This window comes from Tamandua tetradactyla, chromosome 7, assembly GCF_023851605.1.
Source record: "Tamandua tetradactyla isolate mTamTet1 chromosome 7, mTamTet1.pri, whole genome shotgun sequence".
In the NCBI taxonomy this organism is placed as follows: Eukaryota; Metazoa; Chordata; class Mammalia; order Pilosa; family Myrmecophagidae; genus Tamandua; species Tamandua tetradactyla.
In genome coordinates, this window is record NC_135333.1 from 67,927,640 (window position 1) to 67,949,533 (window position 21,894).

General features: G+C 43.9%; 1 protein-coding gene across 1 annotated transcript in view; it reads right to left on the reverse strand.

The window, feature by feature from the left end:
* Positions 1-319: 319 nt before the first annotated feature.
* The window catches only part of LOC143690475 (anoctamin-2), a 75,721-nt gene continuing 54,146 nt past the window's right edge, over positions 320-21,894 (reverse strand). The window contains exons 8-12 of the mRNA XM_077168204.1: positions 14,514-14,666; positions 14,117-14,169; positions 12,055-12,236; positions 3,062-3,167; positions 320-1,230 (exon numbers count right to left, since the gene is read on the reverse strand). Coding sequence (XP_077024319.1) covers positions 961-1,230; positions 3,062-3,167; positions 12,055-12,236; positions 14,117-14,169; positions 14,514-14,666 — 764 coding nt within the window. The 3' untranslated portion in view covers positions 320-960. The remainder of the gene's footprint in view (positions 1,231-3,061; positions 3,168-12,054; positions 12,237-14,116; positions 14,170-14,513; positions 14,667-21,894) is intronic.

The following is a 21,894-nucleotide window of genomic DNA, read 5'->3' on the forward strand; positions in this document are numbered from 1 at the left end:
TGTCTCCCTTTATCTACTCCCATGGCACTTATTAGTGTGTAAAACACTACATGTTTGTTTATTGTTCATCTGCCCCCAGAATGTAAATTCCACAATGCAGAGATTTCTGTATGCTTTGTCCTTTGCTTTATTTCTAGTCTGAATTCAAAGGCTGACACATGGTAGAAAGAAAGAAGGAAGGAAAGATGGAACAGAGGGAGGGAGGGTAGGAGGGAAGGAGGGGAGCAGGAGAAGAGGGAGGAAAGAAGAGGAACAGAGGGCACAAAAGACGAGATGCATCTTTTATAAAGAAAGTTTCCATTTATTTTATTATTTTAAATCTGCACCTGCATAAAAGAATGGTTAGCTACCTTTAGTTCAAAGCAGCCCAGTGATGTGATCTGGGGAAAAGATCAAGTTTGGACCTTGGTTACTTGTGATAGGGTCCAGAGACCACAGCAATGAGCCCTGTAACTTTGTATCTGCTGAGACTGTGACCATCCCAGCTGTAAGTGTCCGGGAGCAGTTTTCTCAGGTGACAGTGGGCAGGGGACCAGTGATCTCTTACGCTGGGGGCAAGGACAGGGCCCTGCCTATGCTTCTCGCATGGCCCAGAGGTCACTGGAAATGATGGTGAGCCTGAGAGGGCCCGGCAGGGAATGTAGAGAAGGCTCCTGGTCCCTGAGAACCCAGGGATAGAGAAGCTCCAACTCCCTCACTGATTAAATCCAAATGGGGTAACCAATCCCCAAAAGCATTCTGCTCAAAAGAGGATCTACAACTTTTTGAGATGCAGCATAATTTCTCTTCCTTCCTGCACTTCTCTCTTGAATTCTTTCTTTCTCTCCCTTTTTATTCTTATTCCCTTTTTAAGATGCCCTCAGGCAGATCGAGCTTGCCAGACCCCACACCCGGTTGCTCAAACGAATGTGGGCATGGGCGTAGGGGTGCACATGTGTCTCGCTCCCGCGGGCCGGATGCTCACACGTTGGTGTGCTGGGACCCCGAGGACGCCAGGCTGCCGGGCTGACTGTGGCCCGAGGGTGCTGAGCTGGCCGCCCGGCTCTGCCTGCTCTGATGTGCCCCTCGGCTAGTTGGGGCCGGTCCTTCCAGCAGCTTCAGCTTCTCATGTTCCTCCTTCAGGAAGAAATCCACCAACAGGCTCTTCTCTTTCTTGATCTGGTCGCTGATGTCGGTGGGGATGTCCGGGATCATCCAGTCCACGAGAACGCTCAGGAGCATCACAAGGTTCTGCCAAAAGCCAGGGAGAGGGGTGAGGGAGGCCTCATCTGGCCAGGTGGCACTTGGGCATAGGTGGGGCATGTCGGCCACTGCCCAGCAGGGCCCCCTGGAAGACTTCAGCAGTGACCTGGGGTGGACTGCCTCATGTCAATCCTGGCCCCACCAGTGAGCCAGCATTGAACCTCAGTGTCCTCATCATAAAATGAGGATGGTAAAAGCACCTATCTCATGGAGGTGTTGCAAGGACCACCTGAATTCATACTCAGAAAACACTTACTGCAGCCCCTCACACCCAGCAAGCCTCCAGAAGTGTTAGCTATGACTTCTTCCCTTCTACAGAACTCATAGCTTCCCCTCCTCCAACCCATCCTTGGAGTTTTCTCCCATGTTCTGTTCATGTTTCTTGATCTCCAACTCATTCAGTGCTCACTCACACCTTATACCATTCTCCCTTCCATGACAGCCCCTCTAGTTCAAACAGCCTGTCTGGGACCCCTGCATACACCTCTCCTTTATCCTAAGCTTTTGTGTATGCTTGGAACCACCTTCCTTCTGCCTGCTGAGCCACACATCTTCCCTTGGATACAAAGGTCTGATAAGACCACCTCTTTCTAAAAGCATTCTCTTATTAAGTGAATGAATTCATGAAAATAGTGCCTAGCATGGCCCAATAAATGGGATTTATTTTTGTAATCTGATTCCCATCCATTCCCCAAGACTCCCTTCACCCAGTCTCCCCCAATACTGTCCTCCTATTGAGGTATTCCTCTCTAGCTGCCAATTAAACATGTCTTTTCCTCTCCTCTCTGAGATCTGGAGGACCATGACTAAGCTCTTGGTAATCGGAGCACTGTTGTCTTCCATGCTTGAAATCTATCCCCAACTTCCAGTCTTCACCTTGAATCCTACGTGCTCACAGGGGCTTGGGTGAAGACTTTGGGGGGCCAACTACAGCTTCTAGAGCTCCTGGGAGCTTAGGTGCCCTAGAATTGCTCCATCAATGATACACTCTTCCTTTAAAGCAGCTCCTCAGAGGTGAAATGACAAAAGTGACAGATGGTAAAATGAGGAGACTGTCAGGTGGGGCAGCAGGAGGACACCTGAGCAATTCTTTAAATATATTGCCCCATCTTTCTGATGGAAGAAAGGCTGTCTACTTCAGATGAAAGTCTAACCCATGGGCTTCCCCACTTCCCGGGCCAGGGTCTGAGAGGGAGGATACTTTAGAGCCCCCCAGAGAGGTGCCTTCAGGGAATACAAAAGCCAGAGGGGGCTGTTGGAGAAAAGGATCTGGGTTTGCATTTTGACTCTGCTTGAAGTCTGGCAGGTCCCTCAGTGGGAATTGGGGACTTGAGAATCACTGCAATGCAATTGGAGCTGTGGCTATTGTCTGAAATAGCATCACAGGATCCAGTGTGCTATTCATTCAGGATGGCAAGAGGGCTCTGGGGGCCCTACTCACAGATGTCTCAGGGGCTAAAGCCACATTAACAAAGAAAGGAGCCAAGATTAGAAAGATTCAGGCCCATTCTTGGGGGGCTACAATGAGGTGGTGAGGCTCTTTGTTTGCAGAAACCCGGAAACTCTGGTTTCATTCACCCATCTCCCTTTGCTTTCCTTGTCTTAGGTTTAAGTGGGAATCTCTTTCCACCTTCACTTCACTCCATCTACCTCTTTCTGGTAACCTCATTCTATGCTTTATTCTCTTTCTACAAAGACCATTCATTAAAGGAAGCCCTCTCCAGAGGTCATAGAGTACCATAAAACCTGGAGTGGGGCAGTGCAGGCAGCCAATTGTGGACTCAGTTCTAATTGGCTCTTCATTATCTGAGCAACTCACCTGGAAGATTATGACAAATGCCAGACGGGCAGACAGAACAGACCAGTACTGTTTGGAAAACTCGTATGGGTTTGGGGCCCATGGTGGCTCACGGTAATCTTTAAACCTGCCCAAAGAGAAAGGTGGTATTAGGATTAGGAGGAGATGGAGGAAAAGGCAGACCTTCCCTGGCTGAAACCTCAAGAGTGAAAGCAACCAGCAAGCGGTTGGGAAGTGGGTGGGGCCAGGGTAGGGAGATCCAGGGCCCCATCAACAAATACATATGGAATAAAAAGACTCAAGTCCACAAAAGCTAATATCAGCCTAGAAATATCCTTTTACTGATCTTCCTCCAGCATGCCAGAAAGTTTTCTATTTTATGTCAGGGTTCTCCTCCCAGAAGCACCCAGGAATAATAGGAATAGTCAGGCCACAGAGCAAAGAACCCCCAGGTGCCTGCAACCATTCTCTGCAGCCTTCAGCTCTGTTCACTGGAGGTGCAGGTGCCAGCAGACAACCTGGGCTTCCCTGCAGCCATGAGAGGTGCTGGGCTTGCTGGATGGCCATGTTCTTGAACCAAGGAAGGCTGATTCCATTTATGCTGAAGGCTGAGTGAATTTGGGATGGAGGAGGCGGTGACAGTCATGGTTGGTCAGTATCCTGTTTTACTAGGCATCTGCATAGTCTATCCATGTTGACCTCTGGAGAGGCCTTTGTTTAAGAAACAAAGCATCAGTGCATGACATATGCCGGTGCCTCTTTCTCAGACCCATAGAGAAGGCTGGGACATTCCCTAAATTTTGCCTTTCACCACCATTCTGGGATGGCACATGTTATAACAAACTGGCTCGTTTTCTCAGACCCATATTTTTCTAAGCCTTTTATCTGGAAAAATGACAAAAGCTGGTACCAGAAGCCCTATGGCCCTTCATGGAACAGTTTTCTCCATGGAATTCAACAAATGTTTGATGCTCAATAAAAGCAAAACAAGCACGGGGCTGAAGGCAGGGGGATGAAAGGCTGCCAAGGAAGGCAGGGTAGTGACTGCCCAGGGAGGGGCTAGAAGGAACACTGATACGGAGTGAATAGGTACTGTGGGCCAATTCCTAGCAAGAGGCTCTGTGGGCACTTCCTCATTTAATCTTTACAGCAACATCCTCAGGCAGACATCGTCTCCCCCTATGACCCAGAAGGAAACTGAGGCTCAGAGAGGTCAACTGACTCAGTCTAGGTCTTATGGCCACTAAGAAGTAAAGTCAAGATAAGAATCCAAGTCTGGTCAAATTCCAGCTTTCCCCCATCGTCAGGAACCTCCTCACTTAGAGCCAGTCTGGGATGGAGAGATTCAGAAATGGGTGCTCTTATGTCCTGGCTCCGTCTCAGATGGACCAGTTGCTCTAAAAGATCAATAGAAAAGCCTGGAGGTTTCCAAAGGCCCAAGGAGGGATGCAGAAAGAAGAGAAAGAAAGAGAGGAAGAGAAGAGACACATGCCCACAGAGATGGAAAAAGACTCAGCACTAGAATCAGAAGCAGGAGGAGACATACTGAGAGATGGACACTTCACTAAGGGTTGGCAAGAGGCCAGAAGCTGGCCCCTCCCTGCCCCAGCTCCCCCTCTTCCAACAGCTGATCACAGCTGTTGTAAGCTTGGTTTGACATCGGATGAAAAGCAAAGCTAAGTACAGCCTCACAGAACTGTACTATGGATAAGATAAGGAGTCATCTTATCCATCCATGGCTAAGGACAGAATCATGGCCGGCCCCAGATTATCCTTGCACTGGGAGAGAGGGAGAGTATGGCTAAGTAAATATGGGCATCTTGGGGTGAGAAAACACCCAGACTCACCCATCCCCCGGCTGACACCCCTTTTCAAAACCTCCAGAGGAGGGGTGCCACTCATGTCCGCACACACACACAAACTCACTCCTTACCTTGGAGAAACAGCACCCCTCCCCAAGGTCTAGCTCAAATCCCTCCTGCTGCAGTGAAAGGCCATTTCTCTTGGGCTCTATCACCATCTATGCAGGAACAGCTGTTTACTGACCTCGGTATGAGAGCTTCTGCTCACTCTTCTTTTTTCCAGTCTCAGAAGAATCCATAAATAATCTAATTCTGGTCCCACTTCTGCTACTAACTCACCACAGCTTTTGGAAATGTTACTTTGCTCTCCCTCAAAGTCCAAAACATGTTTTGAATCTAGCAGCCACATCCCTCGGCTCTGGGGAAAGATGAGCACCCAGACACGTCCAAAAGCTCTACTTGCAAACACCCCTCTGCCAATGGGCGAAGCGTGGCTCCGTATGAACTTCAGGGTAATCCATGCCACAGAAAAGAACAACGACCAATTTAATGCACTGTGCATCTGTTCACATTTTGCTTTCCAAAGCTAACTTTTTTTTAGAACTGTGACCTACAGTAAGAAATACATTTTACACTGGTGCACACATACGTATATGTTGCTGAAATAAAAATTACTCAAAACATATTGTGTTTTGAGTAATATCAGCGTGTGCTGTGTGCAATGCACTGTTTTCCCACTCTTCTATTCCATTCATTTTACATGCTGACCATGACCACCTAAAATAATTCCAGAGCCACTAATGAACCACGACACCGTGTGAAAAAACACTGATTCTAGTAAGTCTCTACCAGCAGGTAAATGAACAGTTTACATTCCAATGTAAGTTCAGATTTCCTTTTTTATTTTCATTTCAGCCTAAGAAATCAAGCTTAACAGGTATTTTCACTAAGTAACTAGAAGACTCTAAACAAAGATAATTAGCTTTAAGACTAGAAGTGTTCACAAAAGATGGAGTGGCTAATGGACTTAGTGTCTGCCATCATGGCATCATTCAGGTGCTTTGTTTTGCCTTGAAGCCTAGTGCACAGCTCTGAAAAAGCATGGGCTTTCGAGTTGGGCAAATGGGGTTTGAATTCCACCAGACCTAGAATGGTTAAAGGGCTTCAGACATGTCTGAAATGTTCAAAAACTTTGTAACTATATTACTATAGTACATGAATCATTAAATATTATTTTTAATGCAGAAAAGAATCTTTGGAGAGTATCTATGTCAAGCCCCTATTTTTAAAGATGGGGTAGTCGAGGTGTGGAGAGAGCCGTGTCTCCCCATCTGGCCTCATTCGCAGCGGTTTCGGGGTGGGGGTGATCAGTGACACCCCTACAACCTGTCATGACACAAAATCACCATGGGCAGGAAGGGTACAGGAATAACAAACTGAGGAGTTGGTCATAAACCAGCAGTCAAGTCTTTTCTTTTTTTAATGAGGTTTTAGTTATGCCTCATTTACTTAATGAATTTTTCAACTCCAAACAGTGGAATCTTAAAAAAAAAAAGCCCATGGAAATTGTCATATTAATGGTGAACATAATTACACACAATATTTTCATACCATCTGAGCTACTTAATACTGCCTTCTGAAATCGGCCTTTAACAAGGGGAAACAGCCCAGGCAATTAGGAACTAATGAGAACCATGTGGAACTGGTGGCTGATAAAGACCAGGAAAGGCAATCCCGGAAAAGCGGACGACCTCTGGTCTCCAGGAGGAACAGATGAGAGGCAGCTCTAGCTGGAGGGGAACATGCCCCTTAGAGGCTCTTCGCAGGATCTGGGAATATGGAAGGACTTGGGCCCTGCAGAAAAACTTAGCAGGAACCACGCGAGGATGGCTCAGCACCTCCAGACATACCCACCAGGTAGACAGTGTCCAAGAAGCCACCCTGGGCCTGGGTCAGTGGCTGGTTCCTGCCCACTGAGCCAGCAGCTCAATCCACCATCCATCTCCAGGACTCGGTGGCCCTTCCACCATGTCAAACGGCCACTAATCACGCCTGTCGACTGACGTCATGGCACTGTTTATGGAGCAGCCCTGCCAGCGCAGTGAGATGGCTGTGGCAAGCATTGCTCCAAAAATGCTGGGAATGCATCTCAAATGGGCAGCCAGAGACTTTTCCTAACTTTTATTGCTATTTTTAAGATACCTCTATCCCTGGCGAGGCTGGGTTGGAGCCCAAGACCTCGGTTTTATTTGACCACATTTATCTCTGGAGGTCACTGAACACTAAGAATAAGAAGGGTCACCAAGTTCCCAACATTATTTGCCAGAAAATCAGGATAAACTTTTCATTTCCTGTCACAGGAGCAGGACTCGAGGGCTAGCTGCAGAGAATTCGCCTGGCTCTGCCTTTGAGCCTTGTTTCTCACAGTGTTCCCTGGTCTCAACTTCTCCTTCTGAGCTGCTCTCTGTCTCTCTCTGTCCATTTCTTATAGCCACAGACAGTCTCTGGCTTAGAAAGGCATCAGTAGGTTATATCTCAACTTTCTTAATCTCCAGAGAATTTGGTGAGCCCCTTAGCATGCATGAGGGGGATCCACTGAAGTACAGAATTTCGTGTATAGTTCATATTGCTCTAAGAAACACAGTCCCCAGAGCACAGCTATTGAATGTCATATCTAGATCACAAGCCGTTCCTAGTGTCTAGACATCTGCCTATGCTATAGAGTAAGGCTTCTCTTCATTTTAATGTAACTCTCAATAATCCCTAGTCTTTACACTGTGGTCAGAGAGCTCCCACCAAAGCAAATGCTTGACCTCGTCACTGTTCTCACAAACCTCATCAGCGGTTCACCACTGCCCTAAGCAGGACTCCAGGCACTGTCAATATTCCCCCCATGCCCTGCTTGGTCTGGCTATTGCTTTTGCTTCCAGGCTCATCTCCCATAGTTTCTTCCTCTCTAGGCCCAACTGATCTACCTATGGCTACACCCAAGGAATCCACCTCTTTTAGACTAAGGGCATGAGCATACCCTCACCCTTCTTTTCTTAGATCTTCTTCACCAATTGCCACCCACTTACTGTCCTACCTCCCACCACCACCCCTCCTATCCTCCTTTACCACTCAGGCTGACTTAGTCATTGAGTGTGCAGTTTCAACAAGATTCTCTCTATGGCCATTCATACATTATACATGCTTCAGGCCTCTTCTCTCTCGAAAGTTCCCCTGCACACTTAGATCTGGGTTAGGTTAACGGTCCTCCTTCTAAGGACTCTGGTAGCTCCCTGCTTGTTATAACTTGTATTAAACTATATTCTAATTTGTTAAACTACAGTCTAATTGATTGTTTGCTTATTTATCTCTTCCAGCTAGGCTACCTGGGAAAGGCACTGTGTCTTGATGTCTATTATATAACCAATGCCAAGCTTATAATGGGGGTCTCAAAAATATTTGCATAGCTGGGTGGGCCACGGTGGCTCAGCAGGCAAGAATGCTTGCCTGCCATGCCAGAGGACCCGGGTTTGATTCCCAGTGCCTGCCCATGTAAAAAAATATATATATATATATTTGCATAGTGAATCTGAGAGCCTCACCAGTACTGAAAGTAATAACAAATAATAAGTGAAAAGTATTTCAGTTTGTTTATGAATGACCATTAGTCCAAAATATTTTCTTGGCAGAACAAAAAATTAAAATAGACTTCCTGAGTAGGCACTCACTGATAATTCTGTCCTCTTAGTGGCAGTTTAAAAAAGTAATGGGCCACAGATAAGCCATGATCTCACTGACTTGCCTGGAAGCAATGAAGAGAAGATCACCAGGGTTTTGCAGCTGGCTGAAAAATCCAGTGACTCTGGATACAGATACAAGAAAACCTACTCTGATCCGTATGTACTAATAATACCTGGTATCCTGGACATGTGTCCTTTTGGCTGTGAAGTGTCCATTTACCTTGACTTTTCACTAGGGTACTACCTCCTACTGGAAGATCATGTCCTTCAGATGAAAATAACTTCAGCCCCAAAGTCCCAATTCCAAAAGCTTCAGGCCTGGCCATTGACAGCATATTTCTCTGGCTACAGTGGCTGGTTTAGGGTAGGGCATGTACACTGATCCTAGCAAATAAACCACAAGGAGACTTTTACTGGGTCATTGGGAAATAGGTATTGGCTTTTTTCCGATTGCATGTGAAACCAGTATGATATTGGCCTGTAGCTGCTGGCAGTCATATGGGACTTGAAAATACAATCAAGAGCCACCTGTTGTTAGGTTTGGGCACCACTGATCAAATCAAGTCTGGCCTAAAATAAGAACTGCTTATATATTTGGGAAGCATAATCCAGATATGTCATTAGAAGTTTCTAGAAGTTCTGATGGTCAGAGGCAGGGCCACAGACCCCAGGTAGTCTGTGATAGAAATGTAATTCTAGATCAGCTAAAGAAACAGAGCGGGTTCGCCTCGCTTCCCACACAGTGAAGCTCCTCTCCCCTACACTCAGGGTTGAGACCTAGCTGCTTGACTAGACGGAAATTTCCCCTAAAAATCTGTGCAATCTTCAGAAGTTCTTCAATTTTCTAAGCCTCAGTTCCTTTTTTTATGTAGAAGGAGGGTTTCAACAAGATAACTTATATGACTCCTTCCAGTTATAAAAATAATTTTCTCAAAGCTTTTGACTGATGTGGAGTCTATTGGATTTGACCTGGAATTTACTGTAAAAGGCCTGGAGCTGGTCCAGACCCTCTGTACAGGGGAACTATGTCTTTCGGATCTGGAGACCCGAATCCAGCACTATGGACAGACTGTCCAGTCCCCCAGCCCTGTGGAGGAGTGGCCCCTGGGCACAGCATGCTTTATTGGCTTCACTCAGAAGTCAGACTCTATATAACCCCAGATCTGAATGTACCTGAAACATCTACCCTGATATAAATGTATATTTATGTATGAATTTCATTCTTCCATTCTTGAGGCTGTTTTCTGATTTTGCATCTTTTCTTGGTTAGCTAAGGTTAAGCCCTAAAGTTATTGCCCCTGGGATCAGAATATCCCTCTTGTTAAATCACATACCGGTGAGAATGCTTAACTCAGCTATCTGGGTTAGGAAGACCAATTAGTTTGTTCCCCATTGTGGTCTGGGACTGTGAATACAAATCAAAAAGCTACCTTACAAATAGCTGACCTTGGCTTCCCAGGTGTCCCAGGTGGGAAAACGTGGCAGACAGGCCCAGAGTCATCCCTGCTGCAAACACAACTGGAAGCATGGTTTCTTATGTAGAGGCATAGGCATCTTTACAGCAGACACTGCCAGGGGTGGTCAGGGCACATCTAGCCCTTATTTAGCATTGGGCCTGCAACAGCTTTTCCTGAGTTTCTGCTATTGATATTGTTATAGTTTTTGTTACATTTTAAAATACACACAAGATATGATATTTGACCAAGTCCTTTATAGGAACTATGATTTCGCTGAAGGTACATAGGGGTTAAAGCATTGATTCCCCCTGCTTTTTTCTCTTTTCTCTTTACTTGGGTAAATATTGGGAAAATACCTGTTTCTCAGTTTCAGTGATCTCTGTGTCAGTGACTTTCTATCATGACTATAACATGGACCTCTCTGGAATTCCAGTTTAGTAGGTCTGTGAGTTAGGTGAACACCGGCCCTTAGATTTCCTATCATCACTTTAAATGCAAAGTGATTGAAATTATCATTTTTCTCTTTCCCTGTCAATGGACCCATCAACCGGGATATGCCCACCCTGGCTCCCACCTGAATGATGTAGCAGTTCAATAGTTCTCCCCGCATCAGCCCAGTTCTGGTCCATCTTCTGCAATTTCCCTAGACCTGCCCTTTATCTTATTTCATGGCACGAAAAAGATGATCTTCCTATCATATCACATTCAACTCCTGCCCAGTTTTAGGATGTACCATTACCTACTCCATCCTATCTATTAAAATTCAATAACATATAGAATGTACACAGTTTGGATGGTTAATCAAATGGTATTTAAGATACTGTTTAATATTTAGAATTCAAGTAACTCTGATATCTGTATTTACAGATTTTTTTACTTCCTTGTTTTAATTTTAAACTGCTTTATGAAACGTATTGTACAAATAGGCTTTCTGATGATTTACTTATTATTTTTTTTAACATACCTATGGATAAACTAATTAAGATATCCATTTTAGGTGGTTAATATTTCCATATGTTAACTGTAAAAATATTTGTATCTTCATATTTTCTTGAAATAAGGAAAATATTTAATAACATAGGTCATTACTATAGCAATGCAGATATTTGTAAGAACATTCTACTTGAAATTTTGATAACATTCACAACTTTGACAGCTGATCAAATGGCATCTAAATTAGTTTTTAATACTTAGAATTTAAGAACTTTGTTATCCAAATATGTAGATTTTTTTCCTTGTTGCCTTAATTTTAAATTGGCTTATAAAACTTACTGTGCAAACACAGGCTTTACAATGATTATATGGATATTTTATTTAAATATGCCTGTGGTTAAGCTAACTAAGATATCCACTGTTGGTGGCTCTAAGTATCTTGTTTGCTTTCTTAAATAAAAAATATGTAAAAAAAATTCAATAACATATTAGCTTTACTATCTTCAGAGTTTCTACATATACTGCATTTTCAATACAATTCCCTATTATTAGCTTCCAAATACTCTCTTTGCTAACGGCATTGTCTAACCCCAAAGTGTTTATCTAAGATTGCAAATTTCATTCCCACCTTCATGACATGGCTCATGTGAAGCTCCCATCTAGAATGCTCTCCCTTTATGTCCTACAATTCCTAGTGGCCCCTTCAGGAAGCTCGTACTTTCTATCTTAGCCCCCACTTACCTCGCTCTTCTCTGAACACCCAGAATGCTCATGGTTCGTGCCACGTAACAAGCACTGAATGACCTGCTATTTCCTATCTCTTCTGTTTGCTTTCTTTTTGACAAGACCATGCATCCCTTGAGGATGAGGACAAGCTTCTATATTACTTTTGTCTGTACCATAGTATCTAGCAAAAGGTACTCAAAAAATATTTACTGACTCATTGAAATTGGTTTATAACAATTTGGCAGTGGAGTGGTGGGAAGGGCAAGGAGGATACCCCAATTCTAGGACATCCAGGTAATTATTTGGTGGCCTCCTGAGGCTGATTTGTTGCTCCTGGTCCTCAGCCACCCTCCTCCTGATTACTTTACCTGCAGAACTGAACATCTTGGTCAAAGTGTGAGTTTTCTGGCTGTGTTCCCTCCTTCAGCTGGCTGACGTTGAAGAAGGAGAGCGTGTGATTGACAAAACCATGCAGAGTCCCATTGTGACTGTAGGAGTACTGGTACACAAGGCGGGGAATAAAGTCAGAGGTGACGGCGATGACAAAAGCCTGAGGGAAAGAACCACAGGCACTTGAGGATGGGCCAGGGTGGTGGCTGTGTACATGGTCCATCTACCTCAGGGATCATGCCCTCTTGGGTTCTCCATCTAGAGATGTGACTTTGGCTGACTTGGAAGCATGGTGTCCAGCCCAGAATCCTTGTCCCTGAGGGCATGCAGTGACTTGCTGGTTTTCCCAGCTTTGGTATGTGTAAGTGAATCCACCAGAGAACCACTGTTGAGAGAGTGAGTTGCAGCCACTGCAGCAAAGGGTGCTAAGCCACTTTGGATCATCTGATCAAGTGTGAGATATTTGGATTGACACTGGTGTTGGCCCGGTCAAAATGGAGTGGAAGATTTTCTGAGAAACTCACCTACAGTGGTGAGAATGTCATTAAGTGCAATGGGCAAGGAAATTGGATGGCAATGTATATCTGCTCCTGGGTGATGCCAGAAAGCCAGGAGTACCAATGAGTCCACAGTTCTTCCACTATGACCATTATCTTTGCCACTTTTTAGTACATCTTCTTATGGACATTGTTCTTTTGTTCACTTTTTTGTAAGGGAAATGAGACAGAGAGAGGGAAGGAGTGGATCCTGCTAGATGGAACTGCAAATACTCACCATAGCATCAAGCATATCTAAGCACTCTATAAATGTCTACAGAGCAAAGCAAATAGCAAATGAATAATTGCATGTTTGAATGTGGGGGTACCTTGGCAGGTGTTTATACTCTATTTTGCACCAACAACTGAAAATCTTTTAAAAATCTAGTTTAGAAATTGTTTTCTAAATGTATAAGTAAGTGTGATGGCCATAGCCCTTTCTGAGGATGAATAACGTATTTACTGTAATTGTAACTTCAATTTGCTGAGCTTTTACTTTATGTCTGTTTATCACACCATTTAATTTCCAGCACAATTCCCTTTGTTGGGTACTATTATTATCTTCCATCTATGGGCAAGTAAATAAATCTTAGGCCAGGGAAATTAAAACTTGGAGTGGAAAGTGGTTAATATAATGTTCAAGGCCTCTTTTCCAGTAGACATAATGCCAAAGTAGCTACTATCTATTTTCCAAATCGTACTTGATTTCTAAATTTGTATCAATTTATGACAGCATGAATAACAGGATTCAATGTGGAATAGACTGATTGTCTGTGTCTCTTGTCATATCTCTCCAGTCACTTTAGGTGATCTGAATAGGGAACCAGGTTAGAGCCAGAATCGCTGTTTTTCTCACAAGAGGAAAAGGGCTGTGGTTTTCTGCTGATATTTCCTTGGAAGTAGAATAGGAGGCCCTGACTGGCACCATAGGGGTAGAATGCAGAAGCAAAAGGGAACTACTGGCTGGGACCCAGCATGTCTGGCCAAGCAGTTAAGGTAGTCACAACAGTTAGGACTTCTTTTCTTCTATGTCCTATCTTATCTCACACGGTGCCAGAGTCCATGGGGATAATTAAAACTTGACATAGACAATTTGGAGAAACCATAATTAGGAATTGCAGCATGGGCAATGTTCCAGGTATTGTTTAACTCAGGAGCAGAAAAAGACAAGAAAGAGGTGGATAGATACGTGGAATTCTTTCCTCATTAGTTTTGGCTCTGAGGAAAGACCTAATTTGGATTCTTAAGGCCAAGGCATATATTCTGATGGACAATTGTCTTTCTTTCACTTAGGGAAATTAAAAAAAATAACTGCACAGCTCTGGTATCAGGATGATGAGTTGGAAGCATGCATACACTATTAACCAGGCATGTATGCACTATCAACCAAATGGAGATGGGTGGGAGGTAAGGTAACAAGTGCTTCTTTCCTGCTTCAAAGACCTCAGCTCCTCTGGATGGCCCTTTTGACAGAGCTAGGGTGTCACAAGATGTAAACACTTACGTTGATGATCACAGAGAACTTGCCAATTCCAGAGAGAATATCAAACCAGATTCCTGTAAGACAGAAGATGGTGTTTGGCTCACTCCCACCCTTGGCCCAGTGATGACAACACTGAAGCTCAGGGTGATGTTTAGCAAGTGGGTTACCTAGGGAAGTTTGCCTGAGGAATGGGCTTATCTGGAACGGCTTAGGTGCCCCCCTTGTCTGGAGGCTGGGAGAATGAATGGGGATAGATCACAAAGGCCTGGAATAGACTTCCAGCACCTGAGAATGTGAGGATAAGGACCTCAAGGGGTGAAGGGGCAAGGACTTCCTCAACCTCTTGATTCTTGGCATGGTTGAGGGGTTAGTAGGAGAAGACAGAGGGTAGGAACGGAGGGACATGGGCTTGCCATACCAATATCTTTGGTTCTCACAGCATCTGGCCGTCTCAGCTCCGTAACAAACTTCTTTGCATCTAGCCGCACTTCAATGACATTGTTGAGAAGGGCAAACACAGGTGCCAGAGGAAAGGAAGCCACAAAGAGGGTGACAAAACCAAACTGGATGACTAGGAGAAAGGTAGGAGAGGTTTCAGTGGGGAGAAGTGCAATTTGGATAAATTCTCTGTTGTGGCTCTGGCCCCATGTCTTTTCTTACTGGGAGCCCTTTTCCACATCTGTGTCTTAGGGTCCCTTTTCTTCCTATGCCACAGTCACAGGTGTCTTTCTCGATACCTGAAGGTCTATTGGTCAATACCATCACTTTGGGGCAAAGTTCTGAATTAGACACTGTGGGGAAATGAATACAGAAAACGTCTTGACTCTTTTCCTTCGCTTAACGTTCACCTTTAGTCACTAATCTGTTCTTCTAGTTAAAAAATTGGCAAACTTTTCCTGTAAAGGGACAGATAAATAATGCTTTTAGATGCATGGGCCATATGGTCTTGTCATAGCTATTCGACTCTGCCGTTGTAGAGTAAAAGCAGTCATAGACAATACGCAAACAAATGGACTTGGCTGTGTCCCAATAAAACTTTATTTACAAAAGCAGGCAGGGGGCCAGATTTGCCTGTGGGCCATAGTTTGCCAATCCTAATCTAACTAAAAAAAAAAAAAAAGAAAAAACTCCCAAATTTGGCCTCTTCTTTCTATATCCATGGTCACTGCCTTTATTTAGAAAGTTGATTCATTCATCACAGATTTATTGAGCTCACTAAACCTCAGATGCTGTGCCAAGGATTTAAGGAGGCCAAAGTTGGTCCTGCCTTCAAGGAGCTGGGTGTAGAGGGGAAGAGAGAAATGTACACAAAGACATGCATCAAGGCTTTATGTGTATTCTTCTCTCCTGGAGAGAAAGAAGAATGTGCCAGAGATAGAGGAGGCCCAAAGGCATAAGGGCACAATTCTGTTTAGGGTAAGGACTCAGGAAAATCTCACCAAGCAGCATCTAAAGTCAGTAGTGAAAGATGCATCTGCAGTTTCTGGAAACATTGGGTTAAAGAGAACATTCCAAGCCAGGGTGTCATGTGAATGTAGGGAGGGAGGTAGCCTATGCCACTTGGGTGGCTCTCATTATTTCTCACCCGGACAACTGCAACAATTTTCTACCTGGATTCCTTGTCACCAGTCTCCCCAGCTCCCCTGGTCTAACCATTGCAAAGTCTCCAGTAATCGAATACTGAAACTGATCTACTCTAAATGTTTCCATTGGCATCCGCCTGTTTTCCAATGCCCCTTGGATGCATCCTCTTGGAATACAGGTGCGTCACAATCTGTTCTCAGCCTGCCTCTCTAACGTCTTCCCACATTTCCCCACAACCACTATGCTCCTGCCTTCTAGCCCTCTGAACTTCTCACTCTCCTTTCTGTCCCCTGAACACATGAGGCCCTTTCTTTCATTTATACACAAGCACCCATTCTTCAATTGGCAAAGTCCTATGCATCCCCAAGATCATTCAAATGCCACCTCCTTGGGGAAGCCTGTCATTCCTCTTCTGAGTCCCCAGCACCCATTGCCCACACTTCTGTTGTGGCCATCACGGTGTGCTGCTGAGATCTATCTACTCGTGTCTTTCTTCCCCATTAGAAAGCCAGGGGCTCTGTCCATTCTATAGGCTCAGTGCACATTCACTGATAGAAACACAGACCTGCATTTCAGGGAGGTCACCATCTAATAGGACTTCCCTAAATACCGAAGGCAAGTTATTTACATTTTCAGATACTTCATCTGTAAATTGAGGATATTAATACCTGCTTAATAGGGTTGTTTTAAGGTTAAATGATATTGCATACCTAAAGAGCTTAGAATGATGTCTGACCCTTAATTGTTCTATAAATATTACTATTACATGTAATTTTATTCTTATTGTAATAAATATCAACATGTACAGACGGCTGCAATGCATACTGTATATTTATATACTAAACAGGCACAAATTTAAACAAGAAGAGAACTGAGTTTAGGCACAGAGAGTCTGGATTCCTGATTTCTAGCCCTGCATATGTTTCCAATTAGCTATATACCCTTGGGCAATTCTTTTTGTTTCAATGGGCATCAGCATTCTCATTGATAAAAGGAAGGGACTGGTTTAAAATCCCTTAGGGTTTGATTTGCAGTGATGCTATGACTCTCATTCCCTTGGACAAGATTTAAGATTCTTAGCTATTCAAGTAAATAATGAAAATCCAAGACCCAAATTAAAAAGATAAAACGAAATGCAATTTCACAGAGATAAACCTAATGCAGTAGAAGTTTCCAGAAAAAGACCATGCATGGAAATTTACCCAGCACAACTGCTTTTGATTTGGCAGTTTCCCTGGGCCCAGAGTTGCGGGTCACTGACCTTGCTGTTACAACCCTGTCCACTGCCATAGTCCTTGATGCCCAACGGATTCTTGGCAGGTCCTAGGAGACTGGCAGGTGCCAGTCTGTGGCAAGACACTAGCACCAGTAGGCGTAGATTTGTCAAGGTTGAGCCCTTGGAATGGCTGACTGCCTAGCTGGCTGGCTGAGGGGGTGCGGTGCGGAAATCTTCAAAACCAGGCTCTGGGAGCCAGTTCAAAATGCAGGGTCCATCGCATCTTTTTAAACACAGCTTTGCTAAAGGAATTCACTTGGGGGCAGGGGCGGGGGAGGGGACTGCAGACTGGGGGTGGGGGGAGGAATTAACCCGGAAAGCAAAACAGATGTTAGACGCGTTCTCTAAAACCTGTAAAATGTATGTCTGTATTTAAGTACATGTATGAATATATCTTGTTTTACGGAGTTTTCAGTTGTCTTCATGAATCTGATGTGCACATTTCTACAGGGCAAATGCTCTTCTTATCATACACAGCAGAAGTGTGCAGACACAAGGCCATGGCAAGAGGAGTGGTGGACAGGGAAAGAGACACTGTACTTCTCGGTGACTGCAAATGCATACAACCTGCCCTTGCCACACTCAAGGAAATGGCACTTGGAAATCCATTGACCTTCCAGGATTATAGGAAAAATGTGACACTCCACTTACTCTTCTCTCTTTCCCATGAGTCCCAGAGGCAGACATCTCCTCCGGGCTTGGCCTAATGGTTTGCTCTTTTACCTTCACAAACTCTCCAGACATGGGCTCTTTTTGTCCCTCTTATTCAACCCAAACAATTTCTGAGGCTAGCTACATGCTCTCTAATAATTCCCATATATTATCTTGACTCCTGTTCTTTATGACAAAAGATTTCTTTTCCTTCCTGCCTGCCATGTCAGACAATGTGGCCATCACTGGACCACCTTAAGAGAGTGGGCTCAGTAAAGGTCAGAGATGCTGGGCCTGTAGTGAGCGGACACGCTTGCCCCTTCTGGGATGCCACTCCAGGTTATTCTGGGCAAAGAGAAGCCACTTTCCTCTCTGTAGATGTGTCCATTGCTGCAGTTGCTGCCTGCTCCGATTGAGCACCCTGAGCATTTCCAGAAACCAACCCAAAGAGGCAGAAACAAATAGGGAGCTTCGTTTTATCTTGGGAAGAAAACAAAATAGAAACCATAGCCCTCCAGTACGCAAATGCCAAATCTAAGCTTTGCTCTTTTCAGCCAAATGTCTAAAATGCTGTATCAGATGGAAGTCCTTCTGGGTTCACTTCAGAGGACACACTGAGACAGGCCTTCACCAACAACAAGATTTGCTTCTAAAAACAGCAGGCCTGCCTTTAGGATAAGAGCCACGCCGGAAATCCTCAGTGTGCTGCATAATAGAAGCCAGCTTGACTTGACCAGTAACAGATTAAACCTGGCCAAGCCGATTAGGGAGGAATCCATAGGTTGATTTTTTGTGTGTGTATGCTGTGTGGTGGGGGTTACATTTCATTCTTTTTCCATGTGAGCATCCCGTTATTGCAGCACCATTCGTTGATTTTTTTTTTTTCTTTTTTGGTGGGGATTGAGGGGAAGTGCATGGGCCGGGAATCGAACCCAGGTCTTCTGCAAGGCAGATGAGAATTCATAAGTTGATTTTTAACTAAATCTTAACAGAGCTTGCTTTAAAGTGCTCCAGAAATGCTGAGTGAAAAGCACAAAGTTGGAGAGAATCTTAGGCACAGTTACCATTGGGTTTCTCTTGTAGGCTCCAGCAGAGAGGACCTTTAAAAATAGCCACCAGCCCTACACTGCCTAAAGCTGGAGACAATTAAAATCATGAGCTTGACTACCTGGACTCAGGTTAAAATAACAAGAAGGAGTGGGTTAAATCAAACAAGACGGCATCCAGCTAAGGGCATTCTAGAGCATTCTGCCAAGAGAAAATAAAATGTATATTTTAGAAGAGAATGGTCAGGCCAGGACTGGTGCAAACACTCCTGATGAAACATCTAGCCAATTTCTTCCCTCATTTATTTAAAATTTTCCAGTGAAGAAAATCCTCTCCTTGTTCCTCTCCTAATATCCACTCCTGCCACATACACCATTAAGCCCAGATCCTTGGTCTGACATTCAAGGCCCTTTGCAATCTGACTCTACTTATGTTTCCAGGTTCATTGGCCCCCTGCCCACTCTCAGGGCTAATATTTAGTGGGTGTGCTTGGCTATCAACTCTGCCTATTTTCCAGCCATTCCAAAATCATTTGTACTTCCCCAAAGTCACCATGTTCTCCACATCTCGGAACCTTTGGACATAGCATTACTGCCTATAATTTTCCATCTCTTCCCTTCCAGGTGAGTTACAACTTAAACCTGATCTTCTCTCTGGAAACTCACCCCCACCTTCCCTACCACCTCCCGTCACTCACTCAGCCAGAATCAGGTGTCACAGGAATCTCTACCTTCACTCTCACAGTGCCTTGCACATCACTCTGTTCTTTGCCTGTTTGTCTTGATCCCTAGATAATAATCCCCTTGAGGACAGGGGCCATATTTTATTCTTTTCTGAGTCAGTCTTCCTTATCTTATTTGATGTCTTGCGCATAGCAGATGCTCAAAGGGTATCTGTTAAACTGAAACAAATCCAAAAAGTGGCTGAAAACTAAAATGTGCAAATTGGAAACACTGCATTAAACAATGGTAAGGAGAGATGGGGCAGGAAGTGTTAGCACTTCCACACAGCAGTTCTCATTACTGCAATCTGCACAGAAGACTTCAAAGAAAGTTGGAGTAAAAACGGTTGGTTAAGGGAGTCCAGATCTAATGAAAATGATCACAGCTTTTAAAAAAAAATACTTTCTGTAGTTTAGTAACAGTAGCACAGTCTACTCAAAGGGATTAAAAACCTTTTAGTTTTTAAGGGGCTTAAGAATCTTCGCGTTCATGATCCTCCAATGAGTAAGGTAAGGGGATAATTGAAGTCCACATCCCTGTGAGTTTGTCTCCTGTCACTCAGGAGAAAGTGATTGAAAAGAATCAGCCAGAAACAGTCCATTAATGTGAATGCTTGTATAAACACACAGCAAGGGAAAGTCATCACAATTTATTTCATCAGCCCATATTTCAAGGCTGTGCCCATCAGTCCCTTTCTCCTACAAGCAAGGAAGACAACTGAGCTCAGCAGTGAGAATGCTGGGTGTAAAAATATTTGATTGACTGTGTAAACAGGAAGAGATAGTGAGAAGAATGAACCCAAGCTAAATTCTCAGCAAGGGGCTTTGTAGCTTAGGGAAAGAGCAGAACCCTTGCCAGAAATATAAGAGGATTCTCAGCATCCATCATGAACCATTCATCCATTCTTTCATTCATCGAGCATTTATTGAGGACATTCTATATACTGGGCTCCATGCTTATTGCTGGGAAACAAAGATGAATACATTTCTGTTCCATCCTTCAAAGAGCTCAGGGTTCAGAGGGGAAGATGGACATGAAACAAACCTCGACAATGTCATGGAGTTAGAGCTATAATTGCTGCGTTAACAGAGCTCTGTGGATCAGAAAAACTTCACAGTTAACGACCATTGGGCCTGACTTAAGGAATGAATTAAAGAGGTTTTGACTTGAAGAACAAAAAAAAGAGGTACACAAAGGTTTGGTATATGGTTGATAGTTAAAATCTTTCCTGCAAATCTACTGATCCAACTTGACAAACTATTTAGGAAATAAAGACAATAAGTGGAATTCCCTTTCAAACTGCAAGGAGTCACCTGGGGTTTGTACAATGGATCAAGCTCAGTTCAGAAACCCTAGGAAGTCATAAGAGGAAGGGACAGGCTTGAAGGAACAGCCAAAGTATTAAGAGTTTACTGCATGCCAATCAGTGAACCACAGGAACAGATCAGCAAGACACGTTTGGCTCTGAATTTTCTTCATTTCCTCATGATAATGGGAGACTCTGTCCCCACCTTTTCCCTACCTGCACATCAATGGTAAAATATTAGCTTATTTAGATGTCAGGAGAAGAACCAATGACGTCCTTAGAGTTTTACTGCTCTAAGAAGTCAAAACCTAGTTATAATAATAGTGGATCTCAAGTTGATGATGTGATACAACAGTTCATATTCAGCCCTATTCTCTGCTTTGGGAACAGATGCTGGGATCATGGAAGCCTTCAGAGGTGAGCTCTACTAAAAACAATAGAAAAGGGCAGGAGACTGTGGCTCTCCACCACAGAGGGGCTTAAAGGTACAGACACATGGACATTGTTGTCTTCTGGAAGAGTCTACCCATTGCTCCCTTTCCATGTCCTCTGAGCAAAACCCTAAATTAAACCCTTGAATGTCATAGAGCTTCAATCATTACTTCCTAAGTATTTCCATAAATACTCTCTTTTTTCACATAAAAGTTATTAGCATTAAATATTATCAACTCCATTCTGCAGATACTAAAACTAGGTCACAGAGAAGTGAAATGACTTTACCAGAACCATACAGCTAGTAATTGATGAAGTTTGGAAACAAACAAAGATAGTTTCTGATGCCAACCAAATTCAGTGTCCTTTCACACACACAAAAACAGCCAATGCTTTACTGCAACAGCCTTCCTTACCCTTCAAAAGACCCTCATGCAGCTGAGGTTTTCTCTATTGGATCTTCTTCAACTTGGTCTCCAGTCTTCTTGTTGGAGAATTAACTCTTATAAATATCTGTGTCAGCTGATCTTTACAGATAATTTTACTCTCCAAAATACCTTCATTGACATGTTCATGTCCTCTGTGCCTGACACACTGTGGCTGTTCTGTGTCACTGTCCCTGTCTGGATTCTGCACCACCGTAAAAGCCTTACAGTAGTGGATCTAGTTCAGCTTCTTAAAACCAGAGAGAATGGAGTTGTGAGATCTACTGATTCATTTCTTATTTGCAGAGCATGGCCTGGTGAATTCCCAGTAAATGTTTACTGAATGAACATGTATG